The 18,776-nt window shown below is 35.8% G+C and overlaps 1 protein-coding gene across 4 annotated transcripts; it reads left to right on the top strand.

Annotated features, from left to right (window-relative positions):
* The first annotated feature begins 482 nt into the window (after positions 1 to 482).
* On the top strand, positions 483 to 14,391 carry LOC103719930 (uncharacterized). Of its 4 annotated transcripts, XM_008809419.5 has the most exons (8): positions 643 to 785; positions 3,934 to 3,972; positions 4,055 to 4,248; positions 4,372 to 4,427; positions 4,526 to 4,604; positions 4,721 to 4,859; positions 7,440 to 7,553; positions 14,128 to 14,391. In XM_008809419.5, the coding sequence occupies exons 3-8, from the start codon at positions 4,079 to 4,081 to the stop codon at positions 14,317 to 14,319; spliced, it is 750 nt and encodes a 249-aa protein (XP_008807641.1). In that variant the 5' UTR covers positions 643 to 785; positions 3,934 to 3,972; positions 4,055 to 4,078; the 3' UTR covers positions 14,320 to 14,391. The 4 variants fall into 4 exon arrangements, with proteins under 4 accessions (XP_008807642.1, XP_008807641.1, XP_088570652.1 ...); XM_008809420.5 differs by lacking the exon at positions 3,934 to 3,972 and having other exon boundaries at positions 483 to 785; XM_088714526.2 differs by lacking the exon at positions 7,440 to 7,553.
* Positions 14,392 to 18,776: the final 4,385 nt, after the last annotated feature.

The following is an 18,776-nucleotide window of genomic DNA, read 5'->3' as shown; positions in this document are numbered from 1 at the left end:
GAGCCCTTTTATCATCCATCACTTAGCATTAACTTAACTTTTTCATCTTTAATTCATCTTTCCAAATCTTTTGCACAGAAAATATGTAGGTTTTTCACTATTAGCCAATATCAAGTATAATCTAGCAACCAAAGTAGGTGGACATCACATGAGGTTCAAATTGTTTAGTTGTCTATAAATTTTTTCCAAACAGATAGTTATAAAATATGAATTTTTCTCAAATATATTTTTTAAAAAATGGGAAGATGCCGTTCTTTATAAATCTTATTTTTCAGATTTTTATGGTTTACTAATTTTTACAAAATAGATTTTATTCAAAATTAAATAATTAATTTTGGAAATTTAATTATTTTATTTTTTTATAAATTTATTTCAATAAAACTAATGGGATTGCAGTTTTGAAAATTCTAAAATAATCCAACGGCCTTCCTCATGCGACAGTCGATATTTTGATAACCCAGTGGAATTGGCTGGCTTTTCTTGTACGGAAGAAAAGAGTCCTCGTCGAGTTGGATTAGCCGAATAAAATTCTTCAGGGGAGGGATGCGCCGCCCTCCAGCGAATATGCCATCAGCCCGACCCAAAAAAGATCCTTTCGGAATCAGCATCCTCCGATCCTCCCCAGTCCTCGAGCCGCGCCCTCTCTCCTCCCCCCTTCCCCTCTATTTATATCGATCGAAGCGATCCCATTCCTGTGGGAAACGCCGATCCGGGAGGGGGAGTTCCGGCCGGTTCGCACCGGGAGGGCGACTTCCGGCCGGTTCGCAGTGCTCCTGAACAAACAGGTTCTCTCGCTTTCTCTGACATCTTTTTGATGCTTTTCTTTTCGATTGAGTTGGAATTCTTAGTTTGATGTTTCAAATGTTGGAGCGATATTCAAATCTTTCTCAGCTAAACTGAGAGCCTGCATGCCAAAATGAGTCCCAATTTTTCGTTCTTGGAATTTTTTTTTTTCGTTTATATCTCTAGTTGAGTACTTCGATAATCTAAGATTTCTATATTAGTTTTTTTCTTTTCTTTAGCACATATCAATTTTAATATTTCTTTTTTTAATGCTACTCCATTTGCACCTACTGGTGAGCTAAGACCATGAATCTGGACGTGCCGATGACTTAGAATTTAGTGGAATTATCCTCAAAATGCTTTAATTTTCTTCCTGATTGTAAACGTTGATCCAGATGTCGGTGATTATTTTACTAGGGAATATAGTGTAGTTATAGTTAATCGAGGAATATAGTGTAATTATAGTTAATGTCTCTCTGTTTTGGAGATTAGGGAATTTCTATACCTTGCCAAATTGGTACTAAGCTTGATAAACAATGTTTTGGGTTATAGGTGTGGCTGGTAAATTCTGTGAAATAGTTTAATAATAAAATTAATATCTCAAACATGAGTCTTTGATACCTGCATGTTAGTGTTTAAAAAATACCTTAGGGATATGTACTTAAGATTAGTACGTTTTACAACAAACTAGTGTCTTTCTGTTAGTGATGTCCAGGGATGCCTGTCAGATAATGATGAGGTAGAGGTATAGATGTCCATTGGATATTAAGAAATTCCTTTCTTTTATAAGATGTAAATGGTTTGTCAACCTAATGCATGAGAAAAAGGACGATAGTGCAAGAGCAATTACAGTATAACAACAGTCAACCACTAGACAAAACACTTCATTGGGACATAGCCCAGCATAGAATAGGTGTTTTATTTCTTGGAATTGATTATTATTTAAGATAGTCATTGTAATATGAAATATAATTTAAGCAAATAACAAATGACTACTTACTTTAAGATGCCAATAGAGTAATTTGTTGTCTTTTAGCAATTATTCTGCTACAAAAGACGATGGGTTATAAAGATTATGTGCACTTGCTGGAAGCTATTTTAATGAACATTACACAGGAACTTGCAGTCAGATCCTACCAAAATATCTGCTTAAGAGCTTCTTACTTTCTTTTCTCATTCTGCACTTGCATGTACATGAATTGGAGTTCTCAAAACCAAATTGAACCAGTCGTGTAGGACAGCCTTTATTAGGGAAAATTCGGGAATGCTTAATGGGTTGTTTTGGGTAAAAGGGAAGGAAAATTGTATAAGAATCTAGGGTTTATGTTGAGTGCAAAATAGAAGCAAAGAGATGAAGTTTTGGGGATTTTATATGAGCTGGAAGTAGAAAAATGGAAATAAAAAAAATTGTTTGTTTTGTGAATTTGACGGCTAATTGATGAATGGGTGACTATGGTTTTTGTTGCTTTTGGTTGCTAGGGTTTTGGAGGGATGAAATCAGATCTGAATTTGAGGTTTTAGGGTGCTGTAATTAAAGAAAAAAAAGAAGACAAGAGATAGGCTTTTAGGCATCACATCTAGAATCCTGTAGGCCTCACACCTAGGGTTACAATTGCAACACACAACTCTAAAAGAAATCATAATTGCTTGTAAAAAATCTCAGAAATTTTGACCTTTTTTTTTATAAATAATGAGAGATTACAGCCCCATTTATAGAGTTTTAATACTTCTACTCATACTAGGACTTGGACTCCAAATAATAAATCTATAATTTTGACTAATAAAATCCAGCTAAAAACAAGTTCCAAAACATAATTAGACCTAACATTACAACCCATGAACCATGTGACAGACCACATCCAGAAAATCTAGAAAATTACGAAAATACTCTTGAATCTAAAAATTTAAGAAAACATCAATAAAACTGAACTAACATTATAGTATTGCTGAGAAACATAAAATTAAGATTGTATAATGACTACCTGACCTTAAGCTAGGTCCCAAGAGGGTCCAACACCTTCCAACATATTCCAAATCAAGGCTTGAGCATTAGAACTAGTCTTAGGACGTCTTTTATAGGTCTTCAATATCTTTTGCAAATGTCCTCCATCGACCAGTGCAAAAAACTAAGAAAAATTTTCTTTCCCCATCTTACTTTACTCTTATTTTTTGAGAAAGGTCGGATTAGATTCCATTTCTTCCATTTTAGTCAGATTCTCTCTATTTGGAATAGAAACAAATTATGTGTCTTTTTGGGAGGAAAATTACATGGTCTCCCTCTCTTCCTAGATTACAGCCCCTCTCCATTAACTTTCTTTTGGAAAGGAGAAATGCAGTATTCTCCCACAGTCCCACCTATATTGTCTCTCCCTCTATCCCACCAAATCCTCCTAGATTGTAGGCAGATCTCCTCCCCCTTGTCTCTCTCATTCCAATCCACCCACTTAAGATGCTTTTTTTTTGTGGCCTCAAAGTCCTGCCATGTTTGTTTTGTCATGTCCTTTTTTTAAAATTTTTAATGACTTACTCTTAAGATAAAAAAATCTATAAGACTTAAATCATGCATTTGAATGTGAACACTTGTCATTTTATGTAACTTCTCAAATTTATTTTTTTCTTGTATAATCAAATATATTTTTAATTTATTGGTCATTTTTTTGCTTTATTTTATTTAATATAATATTTTAATTTATTCTTCTTTGAATATTTTCTTTAACATGCATTGCACAGGCCTAGTTACCAGTACTATCCTGAAGTAGATTGTAAATATAAATAGTTGGATGGTCTGGACTGAGCAAATTTCTTTCCTTAACATTCTGCTTGACTAGCTTACTGATATGTGGTTGTCCAACATCTTAAGCATTTGTAGAGCCACATACTGTATGATTACATTGGTACTGAACTACTGATGATAATGTGTAAATTCTAGATATATCAGAATTTAACTATATCTTCCAGGCATGTTGCCTTTTTGTAGCTTTTAGTATGTGAACTTTTTATTATTATGCAGCTTCTGAAGTATCCAATAGTTAAGTGCATAGAATTAATATCAACATACAAGCATTTTTTCATGTAATGCATATTCTTTAGTTCAAGCCATCACTTTGTAGTAAGTTCTTCCTAAATTTTTCTATATTTGATTATCAACAGTGTCAAGTTTCAACAGCTCAGAAATGATGACATGACATGGTGTGTGGGCATATTGATATCCAGTGAATCTGGTAGCAACTGCATTGCTTGGCTCTTACCATTAAGAAATATTTGTTTGCAGTCAACTGAAGTCAGCTAGAACTTCATGGGTGTCATGGATAGAGGAGGTCCTTCTAGAGTCCTAGAGGGAATTCATGGGGTGCAATTGGTAGGCCAACCAACATATAGAGATGAAACACTTCATTGTGGGGAATTTGTTCTTGAAACTTGTGATGGCCCACAGGTTGTTGGAACAAGCCAGAGGCTGTTAATCCCGTAAGTTGTATGAAATTCATGATTAAATCACTAAATAAATTGGCAAATATCCCAGAATTACACGAAATAGCTGCTGTGTATCTCAAAATAGTTAAACAGCTGACTTATTTTATGTGTTATCAGGCAAATGTGGCATCAGAGACCAGCATGCCTTAGGCCCATTCGCTGTAGACTTCAAGGTTTATCACCAACAACCATTCTTCTTGTACATTTACTTTGCACAGCTCTTATGTTATGTCCAAGAAACTTGATATTTGTATGCTTCTCTCTGCATTAGGTGATCAGAACATTGCAGAAACCATCGCTAATGTCCTGACCTCACTGCCTTTTGTTTTTCTTGGATTTCGAACACCACGGCAAGCTCTCTCTCTCTCCTCTCTCCCAACCCCCTCCTTCCCTACCCTCTTCTCCCTCCTCCTCCCTCTTGCTTTCTTTGCTGCATTGCCTGACAAGTTGCTTATTGACAATGCAGGAAGAATTTGAGCACATCACTCTATGCTAATTCATTAATTGGAGTTGGGATTGCCTCAAGCTTATACCATTGTTCAAGAGGAGAAGTCAGAAAAATTCTTAGATGGGCAGACTACACAATGATTGCTGCTACTACAGTTGTAAGTATGAGCTTTTTAACAAGCCATCATATAATTTCAGAAGAAGGCTAGTTTCTTTTGAGCGAAAACCTCTATTCTTTTAAAATACTAGTTCTTCTATAGTTGGTTACCATAATTATGAGTTATGAAACTAATGAGATAGAAATATCATTGGTACTTCTCTTGACAGACAACTCATGGGATTATTCTCATTATGGCTATATCATAAGAAATTAAAGATACAGAATTTTTTTATATTACTGAATAAATTAATTTGATCTTAAAGTGTTAACTTATGATTTTTATTGCACTGTACCTGTAGATATCAATACAATTAACAAGTTTCTTCTATTTGTACAACACGTTTCAACATTGATTAAAATTTTCAATTGATACTGTACTCAATTAGCGACCGCCAGTGGCAAGGGAGAACCACATGATTAAAGAAACCTGACAGCAGATCTCCTTCAGCTGCTAAATTTAGTATATCTGTGGAGAGAAGGTGGTGAACACTTGTTACATGTCACTCAAATACCAGGTTATATATTGTGGAGGCAATATTTTGTCTGCTTACTAAAGAGAAAACTGATGTTCAAGGAGGTCCTAGAAAATTTGTAAAATGGTATCTTAACTTCACATGAAATAATTATAATATGATATGCTACAACTAACAAAATTCGCCCTAATTATATAATGTTGGCTGTATATCATTTTTTGACATTTTGAACCTTTAATTATATGCATCTGGCTGTCACCAGTTACATCCACTCTTTTCATCTGGTTTGAGATCATCATTGGAGGAGTATCAATGATGTGGATGTATTTTTTGGGCTCCTATCCATGCTATTTTTCTATGATCAGATGATATTTGGAGCCTAAAAGTCATATAGACAGTTCAGGTTTTGATTTGTCTTAAGTTTGTTTTCCTGCTTTAAATGAGTCGCAACTTTTAAAAGTTCTTATTTTTTTACAATTTGGCACTGTTTCATGCTACAGTACCATGAACAATGACCAGCACCGAAAACCTTTCTATTTTACTTCTTTTAGGAGTCCAAGTTAGGTCAATAAGTGATTGGTCGGATATAGTTTAGACTTTAGATTGTGATGATTTGGGATTTCAATGAGAGTCAGATAAATGATGTAGTTGCTGATTTGTTTGGGATGCGCATTTTACGATTTTAGGAATCTATTTTATGTCAAATGCTATAGAATGTATGGATTTCAGAATTTTATCAGGGTTATTTTGTTGAAAAAAACTTTTTGGTCAGGTTCAGCTCTCAATGTTCTCTCTCTCTCTCTCTGTGGTTCCTTTCTTCTTTTCCGTTATTTACTTAATCTTCAAACTCTTTTTTATTTGTCATAGTATTTCCAATATACTGTGTGGAACCTGCTTTGTGCGTATTATATTTTCATTTTATTCTGAAAAGTGATCTTATTAGATCGTATTTTATCATAATAATCAAAACTGCTCTCTTTTGCCCTATTTACAAGAATTGGACAGCAAGCTCAATATTTGTTCATTGCACCTTCCATACATATGTAGATCATTAAAGTGGTGCTACATCATTCAGCCATTCAGGATAGGAGACAAAGTGTCTAAATGCTATCAGTAGCTCGCTAGCATCCCGATCCTCTCATTAGAAATGGATTTGTAAACCGCTCTTTTGTTTTTTGTTCAACATAAATCATTTGGTAATTCAATGGCCTGATATGAGCAGCTACGTTTGCAGGGCACTAAAAAAGCAACTGAAACTACTTATATAATAGCACATAAATTGATAGTTTTGGTTAAAGGATCATTTTTTATCATAAGATTTTTGCTCTACATTTTTTCTCTGTTAAATGGAAATGCTATTTCTATTTTTATATTAATAATCTTTAGTCATCTATAATCAGCATTTTTTCTTTTTGTACTAGATTAACATTGCATTCTTATCCTCTTATATAGTATAATAATCAGTGTAACCTGATTTTTAGTTTCAATTAAAGCAAGATTGTGCCTAACAGGTTGTTAATGCCTTGAACAGGAAAATTTTAATTTATTATGGAGTTATTTTTTTTGACTTAATAGAAATGTGTTTACGAGAATTCATACTTTAGTATGTGTCTCTGTATACACACACGTGCATGCACATGTGCATGTATAAATACATAAGCCCCTTGCGTGCGCGCACACACACACACCCAGAGAGAGAGAGAGGCAACTCCTTTTAAGGAAAATCTTTCTTTCTATTAGCAATCGGCAAAGTTGAGCTGCCTTCTTCAAATGCCTTTGCTATTTTCTGCCTCTCTCTTATTGTTAGTTAGATTGAAATGATTTGGCAAAGAAGTCTTCTATCCCTTGCTTAAGTTAAATTTTCATCCAGTCCACAAAACCTTTATCATAGAGATCATTAACAATTTAATTAAGAATCTTGTTACTGTTGCATTCTTGTATATTATAATCTTGAGAGTTGCTTAATTCAAGCGACTTAAAGACATCTATGTTCTGATCAGCTATTGATTATTGTTACTTACAAATTTTATTGTTACATGAAGTGCCTTTCTTTGAATTCATATATCTCATTCTAGGGTGGTTAACAAACCATTTGATCTATGCAGTGTCTATCAAGGGCACTCAGAGATGAGAACCCAAAACTGTTAACAGCAGCATCGACATTGCTTTTGCCATTCCAGCCTTTTATGGTTTCAGCTGTCCATACTGGATTGATGGAGGCAAGTAATTTAGGACACCTTTCATCAATTATTTTTTTAAATTTCTACTCTCTTGAAAATTATCATTGCAACCTTAGTTTAGTAAATTCTATCATTCTATTTTCATTCTCCACTAAGAGGCCCATTTTTGAAGTTGCATTAAGGAGAATGATAATATCTGAAGAATGATGTGAAATCATAGTTATTGTGACACTTTGGCTGCTTCATCAGCTTCAAAATGTTTCTTATTTTCCTTTGATTGCTTCCTATCATTTGAAGTACTTAGCCTCTTTGTTATCATTATTCTTTGAAGACCAGTAATAGTATGAGTATTGCTGACCCATCTTGATGTTATTTAGATCCATGTACTTGTTGGTTCTTAACATACACTGACCTAATTCACTTCTAGAGGAAAGAAATAGACACCAACTAACTTGTCATTGATAATGTTCAATATATTAAATCATGCTAAAAATATTAAATATCATCATCATCAACATCATCATTATCATTCAAGCCTTTTCCACATTTGGTCTGCTATGGAGAACTCAAAGTTGACAAGGCTCCATAGAAGGGTTAAGCATGTTTTCCAACTGCCTATCAGCCCGATTGTAACCCTCTAGATTTTGGTGTATAATTCTTAGATGATGCAAAGTATTAAGAAGAGCGGGGCCTGCCATCAAAGCCAGATGGACAACTAGATGGTAGGAAGATCTACCTTATTGCTTGCAGTTTAAGCTTGTTCAATTGAGTAAACCTCAAAATTATCTCGAACTTTAAAAGAGTCTAGATGAAGGGTAAGTTGGTGACTTTTTCGATATAGAGTTATGTTCCGCTCAAAGGCACAAATAAGCCAACAAGCAATATGAAACAGAGGCCTCCTGGCAATATTAGATAAAGTTTCAATTTTCAAATACCACAAAATTTTAACCTTTTTCTAAAACTTGAATCTGCTGATGTATCAAACACCTTTTCTCAATCTCAAGTTGGTTACATCTTGTTAATCGATTGTCCTCATTAAGAGTTCAGCATTTTCTGGTGTTCTATCTAGTTAGAAGTTTTTGTAACACAACAACATGTAGCATTAGAGCAATTCTCACCATACGAGCTTTGGCATTATTTCCTATAGGAATAAGTGAAATGGGTTTGCCGACTATCACTTAAAATTCGCATAAATAAAATGGAGACCAGATGTGGAGCCTCGCCTTTGCGCCTCCTCCGCGCAGAGGCTCCCCGGCCTCCGCCGGCCGGCCCTAACTGATGTCTCTCCTCCTTCCTCTCCCTCTCTCTCCCTCCCCTGCTCTCTCTCTCTCTCTTTTCCTCTTTCATGTTCTCCCTCTCCCCCGCCTCTACTGTGTCGGTATAGGGCCGGCATGGCACAACGTGGTGCCGTATCGGCCCGTGCTACTAGGAAATTGGTCCGGGGCCCGATATCAACACAATAGACGTTGGTCAGATGTATACAACTTTTTTTTCTGCATGTAGAGAGGCTATTTCCATGCTCTGAATAGATGACCCAAGTCACAATGGACCAAAACCTTACTATTGGTCCAAGGCTGGCAATATAGAATAAGAAATTAAGATATAATGAAGGAACAGCAAGAAGTACTTACGAATGGAAACAACTAGAGGAAGACTCAAATATGAGAGAGCCTGCAAAGGTGATTCTTTGTTTGGTTTTGTTAAGATGAGGTTTTCATCCCCTTAACAAGAAAGACATGCCTTTGATTGGGTCATGAAGACTGGAACCTGAGATCTATAACTAGAAAAGAGGTCTCCCCATAGACTTGTGTGTACTCTTGTTTCTGTTTCCTGTTTTCTGGAAGTAAAAAGGATTTCAATACCACAAACTTTGAAATTTATATGTAATTATCAGAAGTTAAAAAAAAAAGCAGCAAGATCTTGTGACAGTGTTGATGATGCTTTTCTGTTTTCAAAAGACAAAATGGGGAATTGTAGCAGAACTATACACACTGTTATGTTTTAAAATAAATGAAAGATCACCAGGATATTGTGTTTATAATATATGCTACTTAAATTGGTATTTAGTTTCATCAGGAACACACTCTTACACAACATTCTGTTAGAGACAATGATCCTTGCTAAGTAAACTGTGGTGCCATTCTATTAAAACTTAAAACTGTAGTGTCAGTGCAGACAATAGGCACAGATTTTAAACTCGTGAAGTGAATTTATATGAGATTAGTGTGTTTCCTTGCTACAACTAGGTACCTGGAATTATTTATTTTTTTTAGCTGTTAGGAGGCAAAAAAGAAAAAGAGAAACTTTGGTAGAGAGAGGATTTTCCTGCTTATGTGGTGTTAAATGTCCCTCAGTCTTCATCTTAAGCTGTAATTTGGTTAAAATGTATCCATAATATGTAATAATTACATATAAGATCCATGCTCGATGCTTAAATTAGTTGTTGTTTCTGGTCATCTGCACTATAAGACTCATTTTGGCTTTTGTTTTAGATCCTCATTTCTACTTCTACTGCAAGCAGAACTCTGTAACTGTCTTTCAATAATTGTATTTGAGATCAGTGACTTTTGCAACAAATTTATAAAGCTAACCAGATTCTAAGGGCATGGTTGCTCATTTTCTATTTTACATCAATTTCTATAAAATAGTATTACAAGGCAATTTAAGTTTAACAATTCATTGGTTTGTTTATTATGCTTCTTAAAGTTCTAACTGAAAGTACCAAGTAAGCTGCTCCCATGCACATGCTCCCACATTTGCCCAAATGGAAATTCTGGCATCATAAACTTTTATAACTTTGGAAAGAATAGCATTTAAACTTGCATGTATCGCTAATACATGTAATGCTTACTTGACATGAACAAATATGTATACGCTGATATTCTACTGACTTGTCATTAGTAGATTTTAAAAGAGTAATTGTCCAACATCTATATCTGGTTTGCTATCCAAGCCTTAACAAAAATGTTACCAGCATTGTAAACTTGACAAATCTCCCTCTCATTTAGATGTGCATGCTTTGTTGCATTTTCTCTTTCCAAGAATAAAAGTTGGCCCTGAAAAAGGCTAATAATGCCTTTCTTGCTTACTCTATTAGTCTGAAAATTTCGAGGTTTACCTAATTATTGTCAAAGTCTTTTTGTTCCTTTCTCTAAACCTAATAATTCCATTCTTCTCCTGAAATAAAAATCATCTATATTTTCCTACGATACACAATCTGCTGTCTGCCTTAACATAAGATTGCCTAGGGACGACATTGCTACTTACGACTGACATAATTATAATATCTGATAGCCAATACTTAGGCTATCTTTGATGGACAATTACCTCAATGACTGATCCCTCATTTCTTGTTAACATGAAGTTGTCATAAGTGTTAGAAAGAACTTTCATTGTTCAATCCCTTTATGGATATGAATTCTGAGTTAGTTCTCCAATGTGATAAGACTTAACAAGGGCTCTTTGCTATTTAGTCAGACCAAGAAGCAGAGTAAGGAAGAATCCGTTGTTAGATTGCTAAACATGGGCTGTTTTATTCAACTATGCAATATTCTTTTTGCTCCACATCAAATACTTAACATGTCATGTAGACATGTATGGATGATAGTGTGTGTTCTTTATTATCATACTATAGTATCTTCATCATGTCTATCAAACAGAACAAATATGTCTACCATCATTTGCTTTACTTTCTTATTTTATTGCCTTTAAATCCTATTAATCATCTCTTTTACATGTCACTCGGGTCTTGTTTAGTTCTTTTATTGTTATTTTAAACCCTTCAAAATGGATCCAAACTCCAAAGTATAGCTAAACAGGCCTCTTGTAATGGCCTTGCACATACACCGTATGGGTCCCTTTTCTGCCAATCTTGAGCCTGTTCAAATGCATACATCCACATCAATAATTCTATGCTTAATATTCATCTGATTAACCTTCATTATTGTAATTTTAATTCCTATATCCTTCAGTTTTCTTTTCCTTAATGACAATCTAGCATCCTGATAATCATAACCAACAAGCCTTATAGTTTCACGTCATGTATTTAATTTTTTTCTGATGAATCCTCTTTCATCATCAATTCCTTCAAGGTTTTAAACCCTTAATCAAATCATATTTTCCATCCATTTCCTGGAGTACTACTATCTTCTGTACCATTCCCATGCATTCACTGATAAGCATGGGATGTCTACCATCCCATACAAAGCTTGCACTCCGCTTGCACTTGTCTGGAAAGATACACAGCATTATCAGTAGATATCAAGTCAATGCTAAAATATGTTACTAAATGAACTTTATTTAGGTTATGTCATGTCTCTCTACTTTTTAGTAGGAGGTCTACATTTAGACCACTAAAGGATGTTTGTGTCTCATCCAAGAAATCTTGCATCTGTCATGTGAAAAATTCTTTTTTTCTTTTTTTAGGAAAATATGAAAGATTCTTGTTGATATCTGATTAGAAATCTATCTTCTGCTATCTAAGAAGGCTATCTCACGATTTAAAAATTATCATTACTTAAGAGCAAGCAAGCAATACCTGAAAAAATAAGCATGGCTTTGCTAAAGCATTATGTAGATGGAGATTGATGTTGAAGATAGGAATAGCACAAAACTTCTGCTATTCCTTGCGTTTGGTTTTCACTCTTTTTGAAGCAATAATTATTTGCTCCAAAATCTCTAAAGATTTAACAAACAATTTAAAAAACAAAAGGATTTCTTCATGCATGTTGTTCAGTCTACTTCATTTTTCCTCTTGCATTTTTAAAAACAAAAACAAAAAGCAAAAGCAATACCGAACTGGCTCTCAATTGTCTGTCGTTCCAGGATCAAAGTAAAAGTCTCAACCAAAGTCCTATTCCTATGTAACATCTGTCAGTTCTTGGTTGAATATAGAGACAGACCCATGACCTGGCCAAGACTACAAAATTTTATGTTATATTATGCAGAAAGATTGAAAGTTTTGCTTTGCAACCCACTCTTGAACAGATTTCTCCATTTGTCAAAGAATCTCTATTATGTGTTTGCGCACTTTCCAGGCTTATGACTTTTTCAAATGGGAAAAGCGATGAAATTATATATTTGAATTTGTTGAATTAAAAGTTTTCTTTATCTAATGTGATGATAAGAAGCTGTCTTTTGAAAATAGACTAGAAAATGCATGTGCCTCTGTAAACCAGACATTTAGAGGGTGAAAATATTATGTTTTGGAATGTGAAATTTCTGTCCAAGTTAAAACATACTGTTCAGTACACATGGACCATGTCTCAATTGAAAACAAGCTAACTACTTTGTTTCAGTCGTTTGTAACTTCTTGCAGCAATACAGGCTGATAGAATGCACTATTCGTAGACACATGATACACACCCCTGTCATGCTGATAAATCACTGATTTGGTAGAACCAAAGTACGTCGTACCAGCATGAACCGGGCAGTACGGGGCATACCATACTAGTTCGGTACCGGTATCCGGTGCGGGTGGTGTACCGACATTTGGTATGCCAAAAAAATTTCGTACCATATCATATCGATATTATGCTAGTGCGACACCGATACGGGGTCCGGTACCGAGACGGCAAACCTTGGGTAGAATAGTTTGGAACTTATTCATACTTTAAAAGTTATTTGACTTACCACACCATCTCATTCTACCTCAGAGAGAGAGAGAGAGAGAGACCATCATATTATGTTGCACAACATCGGATGCAATTTGAGATATCTCAAGGGTCGTATCCAATTGATTTTTATAGCTTTAGCACACATATGCGGATAGCATAAACAATAGCAAATATTAAGGGATTGTTCCTACATTTGGCCATATTGACTGACTAGTGGCACCACTTAAATCTTTTTTGAGAAAAAAGATGGGAATAAATCTCATCATTTTATTACAGGAGATTATGGATTGAGTACATACCAAAAATATTCCAGAAAGCAAAGTGATCTAAAGAAATTAATCACCTCCATTTTGTAAGAAACTTAAGGAACCCAGCTTGTCTGAGAAAAAAATAATCTTTTTGATAACTTCAGATGCATCAGCTTCAGAGCCCTGAAATATCCTTACTCCTCTCTTTCCATATTCTCCACCACATAGCCATGAGCAGAAGATTCAAAGTTTCAAACCAACTCACACTTCTTAACCCTTTGATTCCTCCATTTTTTGTCAGCAAGAGGCCAAGTATCCTCAGCCTTAGTCGTTCCTTTGTTCTTGAAGTGATGCCAACTGGCTCTAGCAAAACTGCAATTAGTAAATAAGTGAGATACAAATGTTTACGTGAGACCAATATCTTTTATTTAAATTATCAGCAGTCAACGCTCTGCTTCAGAAGCCAGATGAACATTTTCCCACTACTTCTAAACTAACAATGGCTGCTATTATTTCTATATCCCCATAACTTGTGAATTTCCAGATCTATAATGATTAAATTTTTCTTGGTATGCCAAATTACGAGGTCAAGTATTGTCAATTGTATGAATCCTTTTGACATTTTTGCCCCAGGAACTTTAGCTCTTCAAAATTTGACTACCACTTCATTCAAACATTATCGCAGGAGTATATTGTTCTTTTATGTCAGTTTGATTGTTAACTAACCAGATGTCTTTGCTTCCTTTCTAGGTTGCATTTGCTAGAAAAGCATTAACAAAACCAGAGCTCAGGATGGCACATAATCTGCATACAGTGTCATCTCTATTAGGCGGCGCACTTTTTATTGCTGATGATTGCTTTCCCCAGACTCCTTTTATTCATGCAGCCTGGCACCTTGCTGCCGCAATTGGTGTAGGGACTTGTAATAAGCTTCTTGAATGATGCTATGGGCATCTTCACTAGCAATTCTCTTTCTTTGATGAACTCTATGCAAGAGCAGGTCATTATCATCAATCTGTCGATATATCAATTACAGGAAGACTGTCACCCATGCAGAATGAAAACAAAAGCAATTAGAATTTCATATTTTGCTCTCTCTCAAAAAAAAATGTCTCGCAGTTGGTTCCATTATCATGACTTCTAGTAATTTCTTTGTTTTTTTAGCCAAATATAATTCCTCCCATAATCAAAAACCTGATTTCTCATATAATTACCGAAAAAAATTGGACTCAGTTCCCTCATCATCATCATCAACATTTGCTTTTGTTAACATAGAAAAGTCTTTTTGTAATCTTGGTGGTTTGTAGTGATGAATATAAATGATTTTTTAAGTTAGGTAGATAGTCACCTAGTAAATGGAATGAACAACCAAAACCTTTTTATCTCTATCTTTATTTCTTTATTTCTTCTTCTTCTTTTTCAGTCGTTGCTTGTTCCTTATTCTACTGACAAAGAAATGGCTATTGCAACTACATTTGCATTGCACCCTAAAACCAAGTTCAGGTATCGAACATCAAATGCTCAGCTACTTCATGTGTTTGCTCACTTTCCAGCCTCAGTCCTTCTAAGCCACTTGGTTGTATTTGCAGCCGAGCCTGCTTTAGGTTTTGTGAGTAAAACACAAGCCAAAGGCATGTGAAAAAAAGGAAAGGGCAAAAGATCTGAGATGTCTACTCCCTATCAGGTTGGTTTGGTTGAGAAGTGAGACATGGAAATATGAAGTAGGGAAGGGCTTCTGTTTGAGAATTTGGTTTTAAGGCTCGTTTGGTTCGCGAGAAGCATTTTCCCTCAAAAGAAAAATTCCTAGAAAGAGGATGCCTAGGAAAGTACTTTTGGCATATTTAGTTGACTATAAAAGAGTGACAAATTTCCAAAGTGCTTATGTTTGGTTGGCCATCCACTTTCCTGAGAAAGTTATGTATAATTTCTATTATGCCCTTAATAAAAATTAGGTCTTTAATGCCTCTTTAATGCTTCTTTAATGCCGAAGAGTCTTTTTGGGGAAAAATAAAAATAAAGTGATTTCCGCCTCATGGGAAAGTCTTTCTCTTCTCATGGAAAAGACTTTCCCATGAAATATGGGAATCATATTTTCATGGGAATACAACGTTTCCATCTCTCTTCTTTGAAAACTCCAACCAAATAAAAGGTATCTTATTACTTTTCCGTTGACCACACTTTTTCCTCGCGAGCCAAACGAGCCCTAAGAGTTTTTTTTTCTCCCTCCTAGTACAAAAAGAAATTGTGGGACGTAATGCCCTCTTCACCACTCTTGTTCCCTCTAATCTGCTTGTCTGATGCAATGCACGGCATGGTGTCTCGCACTTTGGCTGTGGTTTCCTGAAGGTGTTCAACTTCGACATGGCTATTGAGATCTATTGTAAGCTATGAGATATCTGTATATGAAGAAGATGATGGTGTTATAAATTCTTAGAGCTTGCGATCGATTTGGAGTTGTATGCATTGGTCAACAACGTTCTATTAGACTTCAAGGATTCTGATACCATAAAAGCTTAATGTCGAAATCGAATTGATGGTGAGGCTACTAGTGTTAGAAACTAAACTGCTGATAGAAGTGGCACCATTAGTTCAAACTACTGCCGAAAGGCTTTTGCTAGAGCAAATGGAGGTGTCGCATAACTAGATCCGAATGATTAAGGGAGTTGCAACACATGAAGAATCTAAGATTATGCATGCAGGGTGTCATCAGATAAGGATTGATGTTGTAGATCTACTGCTAGAAGTAAGGTTGCAAATAGGTCGGGTTGACTCATGATTCGATCCGATCCGACTTAACCTATTTTGAAGGATCCGTGGAGTCGAGTCGGTTCTAAAGTTGGATTCATTCTATTTTTGAGTCGGTTCTAAGCTTCTAATCCAAAAAAAAAAAAAACCCGCACATAAAATACTAAAATGTTATTTTAAATAACAATTTTTTATTTCGTGCTAGTTTCAATGTTTAATGTAATAAATGCCTTGATTTTGTGAGGTAGATATGGCAGCTGCGGATGAGCAAGGTGATGGGGAGAGAGACAATAGCATGGTTGTCAATATAACAAATGCCTCTCCTCTATTTCATAGAGAGGGAGGGAGAGAGAATAGCGGTTGTTAGCATAATAAATGCCTCTTTTGAGTCTTCTCTATATGACTATATCTGGGAGAGGAAGAGAATAGTGTGGTTGTCAGTGTAATAAATGCCTCTTCTTTATATCTAATAGGACGAGCATGAGCGGTCGATGAGGTCCTGAAGCTTTTCTGGAGGTCGACGTCACCTCCAATGGCGATGAGGAGCCCGTCAGGGGACACATGGCTGGAGGAGAGATACTCGACGGCCAGGGGACCGAGGACCGCCATGGCCCAGTCTTCGTCTGACCAAACCGACGAACCCACTCCCACTCCCACTCCCGTCCCCATCTTCGTCTTCATCGATCTCCGTAATCCCCAACTCCACAGTAAATCTTAGCCAAGAATTTTGCTCGGAATAAATTTTAGAACAATTCAAAGATCTCCCAAGATTTCCTCTCTCATTTCTCATATCTCAATCTCGGCAGACGTTGGTCTTCCCTCCAGCCACCTGCTCCACTAGCTTTACAATTTTTTGGATTAGACCGAGTTATATATGGATCCGACCCGAATGACCTGTTGGATCTGCTGAGGATCCGACCTAATTCAATTTTTTATTGGATCGGATCTAAATCTAGAATTAAAACCCGAACAAAAAACTGGATCGGATCGGAATCACTTACGACCTGGTCCGATCCAACTCATTTGCACCCTAGCTAGAAGTAGGCTGGGCATGGGCTTAGCCATGCAAGCCTTAGATCAAACTGACAACAGAGCTTTATGCATCAAAAATGGAACATATGGTTGCTATCATAAGCGATTTGAGGGTACTATGTTTAATTGCATGGGTGCCTCCTATGATTAGGGTTATGCCAGAACCCTACTCTAATACCAGATTGATGCAAGCCGGTGATCCGAGGTGATTGAGGATTGGTAAGAGATAAATAAAAGGGAATTGGCCTTTGAGGAAGAGATAACTTTGGTATAACAGGGTAAGCATGCATAAACAAAAGGATTTCCAAATTTGGATTATGGAAGTGTAGGTATGTTTTGGAGTAAGAAATAACTTGGGGTGCAGACTACCAAGATAAAACCTAAGAAAGAAAATAAGACATCTCCTACTCTAGAAGGGAATTGGGGATGTGCAATGTGCAAAAACTAATAATAATAATCAATTTTTTGGGAAATTTTAGAATAATTATGGATGCAAGAAAATAAATAGTATAACTATAAAACAAGATAAATGTGATAATTAATTGAAGTTTTACTAATTGAATCCCTCAATCTGCTCAGAATTGCATTGTCATCACTCAGGCTTTCCATGTATCTATCAAATCTTCCAACTTGGAGTTGCATCATGTTATAAGCGGAGTCACACCACCAAAGAGCACTCACAAGTCTCAAAGCTCTAAATTAGTTCAGTATTTTATGTGAAAACAAAGGAGGATATAAGGTCTTCAACAGCCTCATACAATGAATGGGTGATGTAGGTGAGGAGGTGCAAGTACAAGGTCAGAGCGACATAGTAGAATTAAAAAGCAAAAGCCTAATTATTAATTAAACTAGAAGATGAATTAAAGAAGAATTAGAAACTTGAGACAAGAACTGGAAGCGAACTAGAATCTAGAAATTAAAGTAGAAAACTAATTAGATGGTGAAAGAGCAACTTGAAGGGAACTAGAAAATATTGAAGGATAACTAGTAGCTTTACCTTGCTCGTAAAGGTCTTTGTTAACTCATAGAATCCACCATAAGCCTTTGAAGGATATAGCGGTTCATCCAATCTACCAATTCATAATCAGTGTCCCCCAGAATCCACCAAAGTCGCTCCAAAATCTACTAGACCGTATGCAAAGTCCATCATATAAGAAAAGAAATACATTTACCCAAGAGGGAAAAAAAATCTCATTGATTGAATTTTATGTAGATGGAGGGAGTATTTGATATAGCTCATGGATGCACTATGAAGTTGATTAGGACATGACTTATATTAATTATAGACCTTCTAAAACTCATTAGCACCTTAAGGACACTTCTAGACACTAAAACTAAATAGATAGTGATTTCTATGCCATCAGATTAATCAGATGACATCATAACTACCTTCGTATGACTCCCAGTTTGAGTCGGATTCAAAGAAACAACTAACAACAAGCAGTATGAGGGCGAGGCACAACCCATGTTTGAGGTCATTGAGTCATGAAGGTAGTGAAGACAAGGCAAACCTAGGAATGACAAAGCATACAAGTAGTAGGTTGGGTATCTTGCTACATGCAAGCAATGGGACTAAAACTGTGAGAACCCGTGCGGGCGTGTGTTTAGTCTCACATCGGTTA

Source organism: Phoenix dactylifera, chromosome 18 (genome assembly GCF_051530095.1).
Source record: "Phoenix dactylifera cultivar Ajwa chromosome 18, Ajwa_hap1_PhDact_Kaust_v1.1, whole genome shotgun sequence".
In the NCBI taxonomy this organism is placed as follows: Eukaryota; Viridiplantae; Streptophyta; class Magnoliopsida; order Arecales; family Arecaceae; genus Phoenix; species Phoenix dactylifera.
Note: the sequence above shows the minus strand (reverse complement) of the source record. Positions and strands in the feature narration are given on the sequence as shown.

Bases quoted from the DNA above. Each gene is read 5' to 3' on its own strand.
- LOC103719930 (XM_008809420.5), top strand. From the start codon at position 4,079: ATGGGTGTCATGGATAGAGGAGGTCCTTCTAGAGTCCTAGAGGGAATT. The intron at 4,428-4,525 runs GTTTATCACCAA...TCTCTGCATTAG, and splicing joins CATTCGCTGTAGACTTCAAG to GTGATCAGAACATTGCAGAA. The intron at 4,860-7,439 runs GTAAGTATGAGC...TGATCTATGCAG, and splicing joins TGATTGCTGCTACTACAGTT to TGTCTATCAAGGGCACTCAG.